The sequence below is a fragment of the Thamnophis sirtalis genome, unplaced genomic scaffold (assembly GCF_051295495.1).
Source record: "Thamnophis sirtalis isolate CommonGarterSnake01/CBP01778 unplaced genomic scaffold, rThaSir2_p1.2 scaffold_6, whole genome shotgun sequence".
NCBI lineage: Eukaryota > Metazoa > Chordata > Lepidosauria > Squamata > Natricidae > Thamnophis > Thamnophis sirtalis.
The window spans coordinates 7,836,313-7,853,985 of record NW_028261386.1 but is presented as its reverse complement, the minus strand read 5'-3'; the positions used below and the strand labels follow the sequence as shown (position 1 = coordinate 7,853,985).

Genomic DNA, 17,673 nt, shown 5'->3' with positions numbered 1-17,673 from the left:
GGGCGCATTACAGTAATCGAGCCTTGAGGTGACGAGGGCATGAGTCACCATTCGAAGTGCCTCCCGGTCCAGGTAGGGCCGCAACTGGTGCACCAGGCTAACCTGGGCAAAAGCCCCCCTGGTCACAGCCGACAGATGGTGTTCTAACGTCAGCTGCGAATCCAGGAGGACACCCAAGCGAGATGTGCGAGATGAATTTTCCTTATGCAGTTGTAAGTAAAGAATATGGCTCCCTTCCCATCAGCGTAACAAAGTTTTTGTAGTTAGTTAAGCAGGTCAGATTTCCTTGAAAGTCTTTAAAATCTTTAGGCTTAAATGAATCTCATTGGGATTTTTTTGGCTTCAACTTCCCGTTAAATCTGGTTTATCAAACGACTGCATAGACGTTTGATGTTAGATGTTCAGATTCTTTTTTGAGATCAATCAGGATTAAGTTGAAAATAAATGGCTGCTTAAGATCCCTGGTGAACACACACATACACCCAAGACATGAGTTTGTTCCAGATGTTTCTGTGAGGCGAGGAAAACCCCTCATTGAATTCTGAGATTAGTGTATTGAACTCTGTTTCCTAATGCCTATGAATCGATCCAACACAAGAAATCAGTTCTGGGTTTTATTGTTCATTTTGGTAAACCAAATTATATTTCGTTGGCCCAGTAATATTCAAAAATCTGGGAAATTACCTTGCCCCAAATTAACAGAATTTTGCGAGGAAAAAACAAAACGTTTTGACTAAAGGACGCATTCATATTTGATCAATATTTACTAGACAGGTTAATAAACGTTAGTGGTCTGTCAAGACTTGCACAAGCCAATTGATAGAGGAGTCAGAGGAAGGTGAGAACGAGAGCAGTGGATGTAGCCCTCTGGTCTTCCCTTGTGTCACATGTTAGGAATATAATCTAATGGTTGGGTTGGCAATGTATAAATCATATAGCAATGCTGTACCTGTTTCTTTAAATCATGCTGTAAAATGTGACTGGCTGCTGTTTTCCTCAATCGGCCATAAGAGGGAGCCAGAATTAGCTCTCTGTTAGATGCTGGGCTGATCTGATCTCTGTGTTTTGGAAGCTGGCTGTTAGAAAGTGGCGTGAGCTATTGTAAGTTTTGCAACTGCTAGCAAACTTTGAGTACCAGACTGTATGATTATGGACTATGTTATTTGGATTATCCCTTAACTGAAATTGATGACTGACTGTCTTATCCGTATATGACTTGGACTAATGGACTCTGATACCTCTATTTCCACAAAAGTAAAAGCCTATTCAAACTGCAGTGTCTCTGTATGCTGGTTTGTGTGTTCTCCAACACAACTCTCACAACGCTTCTCTGAACGTACTCGCTCTCCCAACAGGGAGCTTATCTAACAACCTACAGGTTTCTGGGAGGCGTCATCAGAAGGCGCGATGATGCTGATGTGGTCACAGTTTCTCCAAATTTCACTCCCACGGGAGTCATGGGTCCTGGCATGATATAAGTTAGCCCCTTTGGATTATCTTGGTTCAATCATTGTTGCTCTATACCTGTGATGGTGAACCTATGGCACACCCTCCAGAGGTGGCCTCTCTGGGGGCATGCATGCCGTTGCCAGCTGCTCTTCTGGTTTCCAGTCAGCTGGTCTTCGTGGGTGCCGGAGCGCTGAAAAACTATTGCCTATTTTTTAATGCCTATTTTCAGGCCATTTTAGGCAGTTTTCCAGGCCATTTTTGACCATAAAACATCCCGTAAAATGGCCCAAAAATGGCCTGAAAATAGGCATGTGCACGCTGGCCAGCTGGTGTTTGGGTTTTTGCCACTCCGACACATGCACACACATGCACGCATGTTCCGGTTTGGGGTTGCTGAAAAGGTTCATTATCACTGCTCTATACCCTCCAATTCCGCCCAGTTGAAAGTTACAAAGAGGCACAAGAGTTTTTTTTATAGATAGATTCCAACAGAAGAGAATATTTGAAGCCCGTAGTTGAATTGTGGAATCCTTGGTGCTTTCTGTGCTTGGTTGTTTCCTGACCCAACAGTGAATGGGATGATGATGATGATGATGGAGAGGACATGAATACAGGGAGTTCTCGACTTACAACAGTTCATTTAATGACCGTTCAAAGTTACAACGGCACCGGAAAAAGTGACTTTCATGAACATTTTCCAGAGTTACGGCCTTTGCAGCCTCCCCATGATCACGTGATCAAAATTCAGATGCTTGGCAATGGGTTCGCATTTATGACCGCTGCTGTGTCCTAAGGTCGTGCGATCCCCTTTTGCGACCTTCTGACCAAGCAAAATCAATGGGAAAGCCAGATCCACATAACAACCCAGGTTGCTAGTTTACTAACTGCAGTGATTCGTTTAACAACTGTGGCAAGAAAGGTCGCAAAATGGGGCAAAACTCACTTAACAACAGAAATGTTGGGCTCCGTTGTGGTCGTAAGTTGAAGACTACTTGTAGTGTTTCCTAAATTGGGCCACGAGACACTTGCAAGTAGTGGGCATCCAAGCTCAGAAAGCACCAAGTTATTGTTTAATAGATTCTGCATACCAGTGACAGCGAAGAGCTATTAGAATGGTTCTTGAAGTAATATTTCAAAATACCTTAAAAAGTTAGTTATTAATTAAAAGTGACAGAAGGGTTGACAGCATCAACTGGTGTTGATTAGAAAGGGTGGCACCAGAAAAGCCACTAGGGAGGGGGAAAAAAACACCAAACTTTAATCCTGTGGACTAGCAGCTTTTTAAGTATGGATGAAAGGATGGGATTAACAAGATAATATTAATGAGAAGATATCTCTTTGAGAGGTAAATACTTTTCAGTTTGCTTTTTGTGGGGATCGGATCCAGATGGGAATCCCTTTGGTGGTGGTCTTCCATTGACCCCTTCCTTGTTCCTATTTGAATCAGCACACAAAAAAAAAGTCTAGTGTATCTCTGTTGTTGTTGTTGTTAGTTGCAAAGTCATGTCTGACCCATCACAACCCCATGGACAACATTCCTCCAGGCCTTCCTGTCCTTTACCATCCTCTGGAGTCCATTTAAGCTCAGGCCTTCCCCTTCTTCTTCTGCCCTCCGTCTTTCCCAGCATGAAGCTCTTCTCCAGTGAGTCCTTCCTTCTCATTAGGTGGCCAAAATATTTGACTTTCTCCTTCAGGTTCTGGCCTTCTAAAGAGCAGTCAGGGTTGATCTCCTCTAGGACTGACTGGTTTGATCACCTTGCAGTCCAAGGGACTCGAAGGAGTCCTCTCCAGCACCAGAGTTCAAAGGCCTCCACTCTTTGGCGCTCAGCCTTTCTTACGGTGCCAACTTTCACAGCCATCCATTGCACCTGGGAAAACCAGAGCCTTGACTATACGCCCTTTTGTTGGCAGGGTGATGTCTCTGCTTTTTAGTATCCTCTCTAGATTTGCCACAGCTTTCCTCCCCAGGAACAAGCGTCTTTTTAACTTCTTGGCTGCAGTCCCCATCTGCGGTGATCTTGGAGCCCAGGAAAATAAAATCTGTCACTACCTCCATTTCTTCCCCATCTATTTGTCAGGAATTGGGAGGGCCGGATGCCATGATCTTAGTTTTCTTAATGTTGAGGTTCAAGCGAACTTTTGCACTCTCCTCCTTGACCCGCATCAAGAGGCTCTTTAGTTCCTCTTCACTTTCTGCCATTAGTGTGGTATCATCTGCATATCTGAGGTTGTTGATATTTCTCCCAGCAAATTGTGGATTCTTGAAAATTCTCTTGTGGTGACTTCACAATAGGTAGAACCATGCACATTGCTTATTAAAGGTTTTCTCTCTCTCTTCTCTCTTTCAGAAGAAAATGAAAAACATGAAAAACTCTGCCAAGAGCGTGAACAGGAGCAGAAGAAGGCCAGCGTGCAAAGGGTTAACCACGTCGCCCAGCCGGAAGAATCCCCTTCCCGCAATGACCTCCAAGCTGGCCCTTTGTCTCCGCCCACTCCAGCTCCTCCCCCTCCTCTTCCCCCCTCCCTGGCAGCTCCCATTTCTGTCATCCCCATCCCAGTGGTCACCAGCCCCCCTCAGCCAGCCCCCCAGAACACCTTGTCGCCCCCACTCATCCAGCGGCACTCGCCTATGTTAAACATGAGCCTCAGCAAGGAGCCCCCACTGATGGCCCCCGTGATCCAGAAGACTTCGGGGCCACTTCTTCCGGACATCAAGGTCCCCACGCCCCCTTCGGCCAGCCCCAGCCAGCTGCCCCACTACGCCACTTCCGTCTTGGCTATTTCCCCCCATCACATGGCTCAGCCGCCAATCAAACCCCAGCCACCCACCCACCAGCCACTCCTCCCGCATCACGTGCCTCCGCCACTCAATGTCAAAGTGAACCCGTCAGAAGAGGCCAAGCCCAGCGATCAGAAGAAGAGACCTGGCGGGTGAGTAGACGGGCCTGTGTGCAGCTCTGTGTGTGTCTGTGTGTGTTTCAGTAGATGTAGTCCTTGACTTAGGTCGGCTCATTTAATGACTGTTTGAAGTTACGACCGCCTAGGAAAACGTGACTTATGACCTGCACTTGCAGTAGCATCTTCCTGGTTACATGACGGCAATTTGCAGCTGAAAAACGACCCCGGATTTATTACCAATTACAAGATCCTGCCAGCCCATGATCTCAATTTATATCTTCTTTTGATAATTTTAGGCCAAAAAAAAATATGCCTGAAGAAGCATTGAAACGAAGAAGCTGGATTTGTTTAATGACAGTGCAATTTGCTTAGTGACTGTGGTGATTCACTTAATGACCACAGTAAAAATCCGAAGACCGGCTAGCCAGCGCGTGCATGCCTGTTTTTTGGCTTTTGCGGGGCCGTTTCCAGCAATCCAGCACCCACGAAGACCAGCTAGCCAGCACGCATTGCATACTGGAAACCAGGATAGCAGCTTCTGGGGATGGCGCATGTCCCCACAGAGAGGGCTGTGTGTGCCACCTCTGGCACACGTGAGCTCTAGGTAGTCTTCATTTAGGCACCTAAGACCCAACAGCACTAAACAAAGTGACTCACCATTGGTCCCCATGGTCATGTGATCATGATTGGGTGTTTGGCTACTGGCATGTATTTACGACTGTTGCACTTTCCTGGGGTCACATGATCACCGTTTGCAATCGACGAGCTAAATCAATGGGGAAGCCGGCAGGGAAGGTCCCTTAACCACCATCGCAAAACATGATCATAAAATCAGCGCAGTCCCAGGATGCCCCACTTAATGGCTGCACTAATTATGGATGACTTTTTCAATCCCATTGGTGTTCAGGCGCGAGCAATCAGATGCGCACATGTAGGCGGTTCAAGCCAACTGCAGTCATACCTCGGCACTCGACTGCTTCAAGATTCGTCAAGTTCAGTCTTTGACGGGTTCTGAAGCAGAAATCTTATCCCAGCGCTCATCTTTCTCCTGGTCGGCCTACAAGGAAGAACATGCTGATGTTGACTGGCTATTCCTTCCAGCCAAAATAGTTGGTCATGTGATAAGTCACATGCTTTTCTCAGTATCCATTGGGTTTAGTATTCAGCATATCTTCCGGAATGAATTACCGACAAGGACCGAGGTACAACTATATTAAGATAAAGGTTCCTGTTGCACATACGTGCTAGTCGTTCCTGACTCTAGGGGGCGGCGCTCATCTCCGTTTCTAAGCCAAAGAGCCAGTGCTGTCTGAAGATGTCTCTGTGGTCATGTGCCTGGCATGACTAAACGCCGAAGGTGCATGGAACACTGTTACTTTCCCACCAAAGGTGGTTCCTATTTTTCTACTTGCATTTTTTACATGCTTTTGGCAGAAGCTGGGACAAGGAATGGGAGCTCACCCCGTTACACAGCACTAGGGATTCAAACTGCTGAACTGCCGACCTTCCGATCGACAAGCTCAGCATCTTAGACATTGAGCCACTTAAACAACTCTATTACTTCTGCCTATTATACAGGAATCTCCCTGTATTGTTGCATTGTCTATTACACAGAAATATCCCCACATTGGTAACCTTTGACTGGGAACACATAGATAAGGCTCTATGGAGCTTAATGGGTGTCAGTTCTTAGCACTTGCAGCTGTGCAAGGATTTGAGGCTAATTACACGCTTGAAGCCTTCCCTTCTAAATGACTGGGCATTTCCCAGGCCCGGCGTCGCCCACATGTGTCGTATCTGCCAGCGATGCTTCCACAAGCCTCCGCGACTCTCCAGCTGCTCGTAGGAGCGTCGCGCAGGCACTGTATCGTCCATGCGGGGAAGCGCCGAAGGCTTTAAAGGACAGGTAAGGAGCTCGGGCGGGCAGGTGGGCCCTCTGGAGCACTGTACTGGAACTGTACCCGGTGTTCCAGGCAGGCTCCAGTACACCCGTACTGGGGCATACCGCCTGCAACCCACCACTGTTGTGGCTGTAAGTTGAGGACTATCTGTAAGAAGCTGCTTTATCCCAGATAAGAGTAAGATAAAGTCCCCAGGATGAAGATTTTCCCATGCTTGACTCGTTAGGATCCCTCATCATAGAATAGCCTTGGAAGTCTTCTAATTCAGGGGTCCCCAACCCACGAACTGTGGACTGGCATTGGGCCATGGCATGCTAGAAACCAGGCCACACAAACAAGCGAAGCCCTATCTGTGGGATGCAGGCAGAACATGAAATCACGCCCCCCTCTCGTCCACAGAAAAACCTCTCTCCACGGAACTGGTCCCTGGTGCCCCAAAAGTTGGGGGCCGCTGTTCTAGTTCAACCCCTGCCCTGTCCAATGCCGTGACCCGACAAATGGACGATAGACATATGCGCACCGACAAAATAGCGCCAATTAAAACGTGACATCAAAATCGCAACGACAAATTTGCAACGACAAAAGCGCGATGTCAAGCACAATAAAATTGAAAAATGTGACCACACACCATTTAAAAACTCAGCAGTAAAAATTTATATCACTAAATAATTTTAATTAATTTATATGTCAATATTATGACATATGGCACGCAGATAGTCCGTAAGATCACGCGCCAATATCAATATTCTTCATACAGCAATTGTTGTTTTCCTTTCTGTGACTTAATAATATCCATGGCTTCAGTAAAGCTAAAACGTATTATTCAACTGGTGTGTGCTGACTGCATTATAACGTATAACGTACGTATACGCGCCCCGCTATATTAAAGGCCCAACACACTCACTGGGCTATCTATAGTTTGTTGATGACGCGATTTTGTCATTGCACATTTGTCGGCACACTATTGTCGAAAATCAATTAGCGATTTTGACGGCGCTCATTTGTCTGGCGCTGTTTTTTCGGCGCGCATATGTCTATCGCGCATTTGTCGGTGAACCGTCCAATGCAACCCCCTGTCCAGTCTTTGACATCAAGAGAGCCATGGAACATTTGGTCCCAATTTTCAATGTTTAGAGCTATCTATCGTACATGCCAATGGCTGAAATTGTACAAGAACGATCATTTGGGTTAGGTCAGGGGTCGGCAACCTTACACACTCAAAGAGCCACAAAGGTCCTAACTGGAAGTCCCCCTTTCAATTCTAGAGGGTCCGGTTCCCCCACCCTTAGAGTCTTCTAATGCGGCATCCTTTTTCCTCTACCTGTCCTAACCAAAAGCCCTATCAATTGTGGAGCCGGCTGGTGACAGGGAGCCGCAGCAGAGGACTGAAAGAGCCACATGCGGCTCCAGAGCCGTAGATTGCCAACCCCTGGGTTAGGTGGGTTTCGGCAATTTTCTTAACTGTCCATTGTGGGAAGCAGACGTCTGAACTAGAACAACCAGTCTTTTCCAACCTGGTGCTCTCTAAATAGGCCGAGACTGGAACTCCCAGAATCACCTGTCTTTTGTCACAATTGCCAAGGGGATTCTGGGATCTGAAATCTCAGCCTCTGTGAAATACACCAATTGGGGGAAGAGCCAGTAATGTACGCATGAGCATGCATGTGGAATACCTACAGAGCTCCCAGGAAATAAGCTAAAGCAGTGCCCCCCCCCCCAATCTTTCAGGTTTTGCAGACCAGCGGCGGGCGGTGGAGAGGGGGACGGTTCTGGGTGAACGGCAGGCAAACGAACGCAGCTTCATTTATGTGAGCAGTAGGCCTGCCACTTGTGCAAATGGAGCTATGCACACTCACATGCACGCTTGCTACTTGCACAAGTGGAGCTGCCCACATGCGCCCTCCCAGGCGGCTTCCCAGTTCCAAACAGCCTGCAGCCCGCTAGTGGGCCGCAGCCTGGTAAGCTCTGAGGTAAAGTAACAGTTCACGCCAAATCGAATCTGTACGTCTGGTTCCCTCCAGAATCCCTTAGAAGTTCCATTTTTGCCTGTTTGTTTCCCTGCAGTTCCTAAAAATAATCTCGCATTGTGTGATCACGATGACATATTTCTAGTGTCCTGGATTTTCCTCGTCAGGCGCAGAGGCTGCAAGGGCTGCGCGTTTCCCCTCAGCAGGTTTCCTGCAAAACAACAGATGCATTTGTTACCAGGGCAACAAGGATGTGGCGATCGGTGCACCATGCACGTCTTGTGTGTCTGTGATGTGGGACTGGGTGTGTTTGGCTCGATGAGCAGTTAAGAGTCTGCATTCTTTCCGAATTCCTTCAAGAAAAATGAAGGGAGAAGATACAGGTAGTCCTCGACTTCCGAACCACAATCGAGCCCAAAATTTCTGTTGCTAAATGAGACATTTGTTAAGTGAGTTTTGCCCCGTTTTCTTGCCACAGTGGTTGATTGAATCACTGCAGTTGTTAAGTTAGTCACAGGGTTGTTAAGTGAACCTGGCTTCCCCATTGGCTTTTCCTGTCAGAAGGTAACAAAAGGGGAGACCCCCTGAACCTGCAGTGGTCATAAATGTGACTCAGGATTTTGATCATGTTACCATGGGGATGTTGCAGTGGTCGTAAGTGTGAAAAGCCGTCAAGTCATTTTTTTTGAGTGCTGTTGTAACTTTGAACGATCCTTTAAGTCAGTGTTTCTCAACCTTGGTGACTTTAAGTCCTGTGGACTTCAACTCCCAGAATCCCCCAGCCAGCATAGCTGGCTGGGGAGTTCTGGGAATTGAAGTCCACAGGACTTAAAGTCACCAAGGTTGAGAAACACTGACTTAAATGAACTATTGTCATTAAGTGAAAGACCTCACTTAACAATTGTGGCAAAAGGATCATAAAATGGGGCACGACTCACTTAACAACCGCTTTGCTTAGCAATGGAAATTTTGAACTTACCTACCTGTACGTGTGCAGACACATGCACACACCTTCCCCTCCTTATGCAATAAAATACATCCTTCCCACTGCTTTTAACAACACCTAGCAGAGTATAAAAATCAATATGCTTTCTCTTCCAGAAATATTCCTAATTTTACAACTTAACTGCTTGGCAATGACTTTGCTTTTTTTTCTGATATTTTCTCTCCCTTCCTTTCTGTATTTTAGGGTTGGCACCCGAGAAGTCCATAATAAATTGGAGAAGAACAGGTACGTACCTTTTTCAAATTCCAAAACAATCGTCTTTCCACATATACTGGAGAAAGTTTTTGAGTTTTCCAAGAAGTTATTTTCCAGTTGTTGTTTTTCTGAGCATACAAAGGTTCTTGAGAATATTGGTAGTAGTTTGTGAATGTGCCTAAGAAAGAAACTGTTTGGTTAAGGCACCATGCCAAACTGTGGTTTGCACTAACCGTGGTTTGCACTAACTTTGGTTTGCATTTGGTCAGTACACAAACCAAACAATGAAGCTGCTTGTTTGCATTTTTCATATCTCCAATTTTGTTCAAAGCTGTAGGTTTTGCTGAATAGAATAGAATTCTTTATTGTCACTTTGAATGTACACTAATCAGCATATATTAAAATGAAATTACATTCCATGCAGCTCGCAAAAGGTCTCCACCTCTAAAATAAACATGACAATATAAACAAACAAACAAATGAATAAATAAATAAATACAAAATTACGCATGTGCCCACATGTCTTATATGACATGGAGAAACAACACATGTTATGTTCAAACTACCGTGTTTCCCCGAAAATAAGACAGGGTCTTATTTTCTTTTGACCCCTAAAATAAGCACTTGGCCTTATTTTCGGGGAGGTCTTATTATTTTTGAGGTGCAGCAGGCGGCAAGCATGGTCACTTCATGGCTGCTGCTGTGTTACAATATTTTCAGGAAGGGCTTACTTTAGCACATATGCTCAAAACCCCCGATAGGGCTTATTATCCAGGGAGGTCTTATTTTCAGGGAAACAGGGTATAAGTTAGATGCCCTCTTCAAACAGTTTTTGGCTTTTCTTTTTTGCATTTTGCATTTCAATAGTTCTATCAAGTGGGTTTTACGCCCAACTAATGTGCAAAGCCACTTCCAAGTATGATTTTCTGCTTTCAAAGCTGATGATTGCTACCCATGAGTTTACATAACCTGGTAATGAAAATATATGGAGAAAAACAGCCAAATCCAGAGAAAGTTAAGAATCTTACAGTTTAACCTTTAGTGAATCTACTCTATGAGAATTCCTGCATTGGATTGCAGCTGTGCTGAGCAGTTTTTTCCTCTGTGTCTTTCACTCTTTTTCATTTTGATACCTTCTCATTCCGTATCTTACTTGTCAGAGTTTGTGGCAGAAAAATCAAATCCAGAAAGCAGAGATAACTGACTCAGCTGGATTCATTAACATAATAACAGATGAATAAATGAACAATAGTAGATTCTTCTAACGTGGCAGAAGTTACAAGCAGAACACAAGCAGGGGAGAACAGTTAGTTTCATTTCAAAGTTCAGAGCAGACAAAGTAGTTTCAGTTTCGATTCTCGGCACAGACTCAGATCTGTTTAAGCTCCCATTGGCTGACTTAGTTGCCATGCCTCTTCATTGGCTGACCTTGTAACTATGGCTCTCCCAGTCATGAATATTCTAACATTACTTGGATTTGTCGATCAGTTGCAATGCTCCACCTCAACGTGTCTTCTCCCAAACCTACATTTTGTCCCCTGACAGTCATTTTTTTTCTTGCTCTGATGTGCCTCTTCCTGAGAACATCCCTGCATGTCCAAAACATCTGCTAACGTTTTAAGAATCTCAACTGAGTAATTTCTAAGATGACCTATCAGTGGACCTGAGCAAATGACTACAGGTTGGGTAGGCCGCAAAATATTTTGCATCCACCCAGAATTGCTTCAAAATGAGACAGGTGGCAAATACATTTAATAAATAGGTAAATTCTTTGTATGTTAGGCAATGGAGGAAATGCGAGTTATTGGGAGCTTCTGTTGACTTTGTCCTCTTGTAAGGCACAGCAAAAGTTCAAGTATACAGGTGTGTGTGTGTTACTTCTTTGGGTGTGGGGACTTTTATTTGTTCTGCTACCACACCTCCACTGGCTTCATTCAGATGCCTGAATGAATGAAACAGTTGTGTAAGTTACCTTCAACAATCCTGAGCATTGCAACAACAACCTAAATCATTAGGTCTGGATTTAGTCACCTTAAGAAGCATCTGGTGCCTCCTACAAGCAACATTAAAACAAATGAAATTGCATGAAATCATCAACGTCATTGAGACTATTCAGTTTTGCACAAGAAATTCATGCAAGTTAACTATATTCACCCAAAATATTGTAAAATTTGAAGTAATTTTAAAATACTTTAAAAAAAAATAATTTCAAATGTTCACCGAGATCATCTATATTTCTCAAACGTGGCCACTTGAAGATGCGTGGACTTCAACTCTCAGAATTCCCTAGCCAGCATTAATCCCCAGCTAGGGAATTCTGGGAATTGAAGTCCACACACATCTTCAAGCGGCAAAAGGTTGAGCGACAAACACTGCATTAAGGGAACTGAGGGTCTGTGTTGTTAAGCCTACTTTAAGCCTCATGCCCAATGGTTTCCTCATTTCATGCCCATCGGCACATCATCTTGATCAGGGCTGTCCAAATTTGGGGACTTTTAAGACTCGTGGACTTCAACTCCCAGAATTCCCCGGCTGGGGAATTCTGGGAGTTGAAGTCCACGAGTCTTAAAAGTTCCCAAGTTTGGACACCCCTGATCTTGATCAAAGTCAAGATCAAGTTTGTTCTGCAGGCTGACTAAATTTGGGGTTTTGTTTCTATATAGACGTGCCCACTTGAAAGAATGTTTTGAGACCCTCAAGAGAAACATCCCCAATGTCGACGACAAGAAAACCTCAAACCTCAGCGTCCTAAGGAGTGCCTTGAGATATATCCAGGTAGGGCCTATAACATGGATTGTTTTTTTTGGGGGGGGGGGAGTTGGACTCTGTTTTGAGGTGTGAGGAACACTATTGTGAGCACCGGCTGTTGGTCTTGTCCAGACTGATGTATTGGACTTCTGTTCCCAGAATCCCCTTGACCTAGAATGATGGAAGCTGAAGTGGTGCGGATTGGGTGAAAACCAGCCTAAATTTTGACCCTTCCTCCCTTTTGAAAAAATGAAACGGCTTATGTAGCAAAGGATAATTGAAATTAACAATATGTCATCTGCTAGGAGGGATTTTCCCACTGTCTCTTCTATTTCCTGGTAGGTGGAAAGTTCAGGACAAGCAGACAAAGATTTCTTGTCGTGCGGTGTATAACTAATTAAATCACAGTGTGTCGACTGGTGCTGTAAGTTTCTGAGAACATTTTGAACAGGAAAAAAAATGTCCCATGTATAATGTTGTTGTTAGTTGCAAAATTGTGTCCGACCGATTTTGGGTATAGACTGGCAGCTCTGGTTTTTGACAACGGATCAAGAGCTGTGGTTTGGAGTGAGTGCGATGGCCCAGAGGTGAAGTTCTCACCTCACAATCACAGGAGGCTGTGAATTCGATCCTAGGTAGCGGCAGATATTTTTCTCTCTGGACCCGCTGAGAATATATCTGCCTCACAAAACTCCCCATTGGCAATAGGAAGGGCATCCGGCCATTAAAAAAAAAACCACTCCGCTAGCTCCATTTCAGTTGCCCAGATTCCTCCCTGCAAGGGACGGTGGAGCTGTAGTTTGTCCCATTTAGATAAATGGTTTTAAGTTTCTTGAGCTGGAATCTGGTGTGGTGCCTGAAGGCAGTCGTGAATCTAGTGCAGCTGGGTTTTATTGCATGCCAACAGGTCATAGTCGTCTTCTCTGTGTGTTGACATTAGTTGGCTGAACTGAACAACTCTTGCGTAATTGGATGTGTTGATGAACCACCCCATTAGAGGAACAGCCTTTGTTTGAAAACTGATGACAAAGTTTTTAAACTTGGGTTTTTTTTTTAACTGCTTGTGGTAGCTGAAGGGATCCTTCATCTGGGCTCAGTGACGTGCAGGGGAAGAGGATTTAGAAAGCAAACGTGGCATTTATGGTGGAAGGAGAAATATTATTGGTGTGTGTGTGTATGTATGTATATGTGTGTGTGTGTGTGTATACACACACACACACACACACATACACAGAGTAGAAAGCCCAGCTTGTGCCAAATGACCTTATGTATTGATTTGCTGACAGCTTGCATATGATTCTCATGGCTTGCATATGCCAGAAGCTGGCGTGAAGCTATTCCTTGGAAAAAGCATGCAAATATTTTTCTCATAGTGGCAGACGCCAAAGTTTTACTCACGTTGGTTACTGAAAGTATGATTTTCACTGAAGAGGAAATTGAAAACGTATGAAGCAATGGCATCTCTTTTACTTAGCGTCGGTCTCTGCAAAGAACAATCCCAAAAGGATGGGAATATAGAGACAAGAGACCAGCAGATGAATAGGGCAAAGCGGCTTTCGTGCAATCTCGGCTAACCTGTGGAACTTTCTGCCACATGATAGTTGTGTTTGCATAATGTAACTGACTCAGGATGCTGTTGTTCCAGGTTAAGTTAAGCCCTCACCTCTATGAGCTGGCACTGGATAAGCAGGAAGCTTCACTATTGCAAAACCTGTGTATGTGTTTGTGTGTTAAGTAATGCGTTTGACTTTTATCACACTGTGTACTGTATCCTCAAATGTCTAGCAGACGTAACTCATGTTTATCAGTCAATAAAAATCAAAATCCTAATTGAGTACACGTGGCACTCAATTCCAGCACAATTGACCCCAAAATTTCTCTTGCTGAGTGAGACATTTTTTCAATGAGTTTTGCCCCATTTTGCAAACTTTCTTGCTACAGTTGTTAAATGAATCACTGCAGTTGTTAAGTTGGTAACAGGATTGTCCAGTGAATCTGACTTCCGCATTGGCTTTGCTAGTCAGAAGGTCGCAAAAAGGGGTCGCATTACCCTAGGGCACTGCAACCGTCATAAGTACGAGTCATTTGCCAAGCATCTGAATTTTGATCACATGATCATGGGGTTGCTGCAACGGTCTTGAGTGTGAAAAGCAGTTGTAAGTCACTTTTTCCCAGTGCCTTTGTAACTTCAAACAGTCACTAAATGAACTGTTGTAAGTTGAGGACCACCTTTATACACTTCCTGTAGCTTAGTCTGGATGGGAGAGGCTGCAAATGCAGTTAAATGAGAGCTGTCCCCTTTTTCTGTGCCCTTTTACCAAAGGTTGGGAATAAGATAGGGAATTTTTTTAAATTTTAAACACTGCTTTTATTGCCCACTTTTGACATTCATCGCTGTTTCCAGCTTCTGAAAGAAAATCAGAATATCTGCAAGGTAATAGTACTCAAAAAAGGAAACACAGCAATTTTGGCCCCTCTTTTTGCACAATGGGTGTTTACATCGATGCTCAGAGAGAGATTCTTGCTTTGCATTTGGTATATGGGAAATTCTTTAATCTCATATAGAGTAACAGAGTTGGAAGGGACCTTGGAGGTCTTCTAGTCCAACCTCCTGCTCAGGCAGGAAGCCCTATACCATTTCAGACGAATGGTTGTCCAATCTCCTCTTAAAAACTTCCAGTGTTGGAGAATTCACAACTTCTGGAGGCGCTGATTAATTGTTCTCACTGTCAGAAAATTTCTCCTTAGTTTCTAAGTTGCTTCTCTCCTTGATTAGTTTCCACACATTGCTTCTTACTCTACCCTCAGGTGCCTTGGAGAATAGTTTGCCTCCCTCTTCTTTGTGGCAGCCCCTGAGATATTGGAAGACTGCTATCATGTCTCCCCTAGTCCTTCTTTTCATTAAACTAGATCTGCAACCGTTCTTCATATGTTTTAGCCTCCAGTCCCCTAATCATCTTTGTTGCTCTTCTCTGCACTCTTTCTAGAATCTCAGCATCTTTTTTATATTGCGGGAACTGAAACTGGATGCAGTATTCCAAGTATGGCCTCACCAAGGCATTATAAAGTGGTATTAACACTTCACGTGATCTTGAAAAACCTCTATCCCAAATCTATAACATGAATGGGTTTATCTGTTGAGCTATACGGTAATACTTTTTAACACTCCCCTTGTATCCTGTATTGTCAGCCATTTTGCTATAGTGGTTAAGGCATCAGGCTAGAAACTGGGGAATCATGAGTTCTAGCCCAGTCTTGGGCACAAAGCCAGCTGGATGACCTGGGGCCAGTCACTTTCTCTCAGCCCTAGGGACGATGCAATGGCGAACCACTTCTGAAAATTCTTGCCCCCCAAAACTGCAGTCTCCGAAAATCAGATATGATTTAAAGGAACAAAAAATATCCTGTACGTATTTATTGGGGGATAAACCCATCCAGAAAAGAGCTGACCCCTTGAATGTTTAACCAGAACGCCATGAAAAATGCTGGTTGGCTTATCTGCGGATGGCACATTTTTCATACTATTTTGGTTAAACAGTCAGGAGTCTGCTTACCTGTACATGAGCTTATATGTAAGTATATACGGTATTAACCAATTCTGACCCAGCTTATTGAGCTCAGCCAATAAGTAAGCTTAATCCAGCTGCTACCTGGGCAATGCCTTTGTCGGGATTGGTTCAAATGTTTACGATTTATTTCCATTTATATAGCTGCCCCTTTTGGACAAAACAACTCTAAGGGATGAACACACAACAATCTAAATAAGTTTTTCCTCAACTGAAGCAACTTTATGATGGGTGGACTTCAACTCCCAGAATTCCCCAGCCAGTTGTGCTCTGGGAGCTCAACTCTGGAATTCTGGGAATTGAAGTCCACCCATCCTAAAATTGTCTCAGATGAGAAACATTGATCTAAATTAAAACACATTGATCTAAATTAAAACACAATATAATCCAAAGGCACAGCCGCCAAACCTCAACATGTAATCACAAAGGATTGCTAAAGAATGTGCAAGTTGCCAAATGCTCTCTAGTGTTCTTCATGAGGCAAGTTGTTACTTATTATTACTTCTTTTTAATAATTTATTTAATTAGATTGGAATTGGAATTGGAATTGATTTTATTTGTAGGCCGCCCTTTTCCCTGAGGGGACTCAGGGCGGCTCACAGAAAACCAGGGAGAGGGGAATACAATACTAAGACGACAACACATAATAAAATAATACGCAACATGCATACAACATTCGGGCGGGGTAATGGTCCTTATCCCCAGGCCTGACGGGCGAGCCAGTTCTTCAAGGCTGTGCGGAAGGCCTGGACGGTGGAGAGGGTACGAATCTCTACGGGGAGCTCGTTCCAAAGGGTCGGGGCCGCTGCTGAGAAGGCCCTCCTCCTTGTGGTTGCCAGCCGACATTGGCTGGCCGATGGGATGCGGAGGAGGCCTAACCTATGAGATCTTATAGGTCGTAGGGAGGTAATTGGCAGAAGGCGGTCTCTCAAGTATCCAGATCCACTGCCATGTAGGGCTTTATGGGTGATCAATAGCACCTTGAAGCGCATCCGGAGATCGACAGGTAGCCAGCGCAGCTCGCGGAGGATAGGTGTAATGCGGGTGAATCGGGGTGCACCCGCAATCACTCGCGCGGCTGCGTTCTGCACTAGCTGAAGTCGCCGGATGCTCTTCAAGGGCAGCCCCATGTAGAGCACATTGCAGTATTCCAGCCTAGAAATCACGAGGGCCCGAGTGACTGTTGTGAGGGCCTCCCGATTCAGGTAGGGTCGCAACTGGCGCACCAGGCGTACCTGGGCAAATGCCCCCCTGGTCACAGCCGCTATATGATGGTCGAATGACAGCTGTGGATCCAGGAGGACTCCCAAGTTGCGCACCCTCTCTGAGGGGTGTAGAATTTGACCCCCCAGCCTGAGTGTTGGATTAGTAGCCGAATTTTTGGGAGGAAAACACAACAGCCACTCGGTCTTTTCTGGGTTGAGCACAAGCTTGTTAATCCTCATCCAGTCCATGACGGCTTCAAGCCCCCGGTCCATTACGTCAACCGCTTCATTGATTTGGCACGTGGCGGACAGATACAATTGAGTATCGTCCGCGTATTGATGGTATCTAATCCCGTGCCTACGGATGATCTCTCCCAGCGGTTTCATGTAAATGTTAAATAGTAGGGGGGATAAGACCGAACCCTGCGGCACCCCATATTTCAGGGGCCTTGGGGACGATCTCTGCCCTCCCACTAACACCGACTGCGACCTGTCCGAGAGGTAGGAGGAGAACCACCGTAGCACGGTGCCTCCCACTCCCACCTCCCGCAGTCTTCGCAGAAGGATACCATGGTCGATGGTATCGAAAGCCGCTGAGAGGTCAAGGAGGACCAGGATGGAGGGATGTCCTTCATCTCTGGCTCTCCAAAGATCATCCATCAATGCGACCAAGGCGGTTTCAGTGCTGTAACCGGGTCTGAAGCCTGACTGGAAGGGGTCTAGATAGTCTGCTTCCTC

At 45.1% G+C, this 17,673-nt stretch overlaps 1 protein-coding gene across 1 annotated transcript in view; it reads left to right on the top strand.

The window, feature by feature from the left end:
• MNT (MAX network transcriptional repressor) overlaps nucleotides 1-17,673 on the top strand; it is a 94,104-nt gene that overhangs the window by 36,358 nt on the left and 40,073 nt on the right. Inside the window, exons 2-4 of the mRNA XM_087717182.1 lie at nucleotides 3,798-4,380; nucleotides 9,405-9,446; nucleotides 12,080-12,191. Of these exons, the coding sequence (XP_087573308.1) occupies nucleotides 3,798-4,380; nucleotides 9,405-9,446; nucleotides 12,080-12,191 (737 nt within the window). The remainder of the gene's footprint in view (nucleotides 1-3,797; nucleotides 4,381-9,404; nucleotides 9,447-12,079; nucleotides 12,192-17,673) is intronic.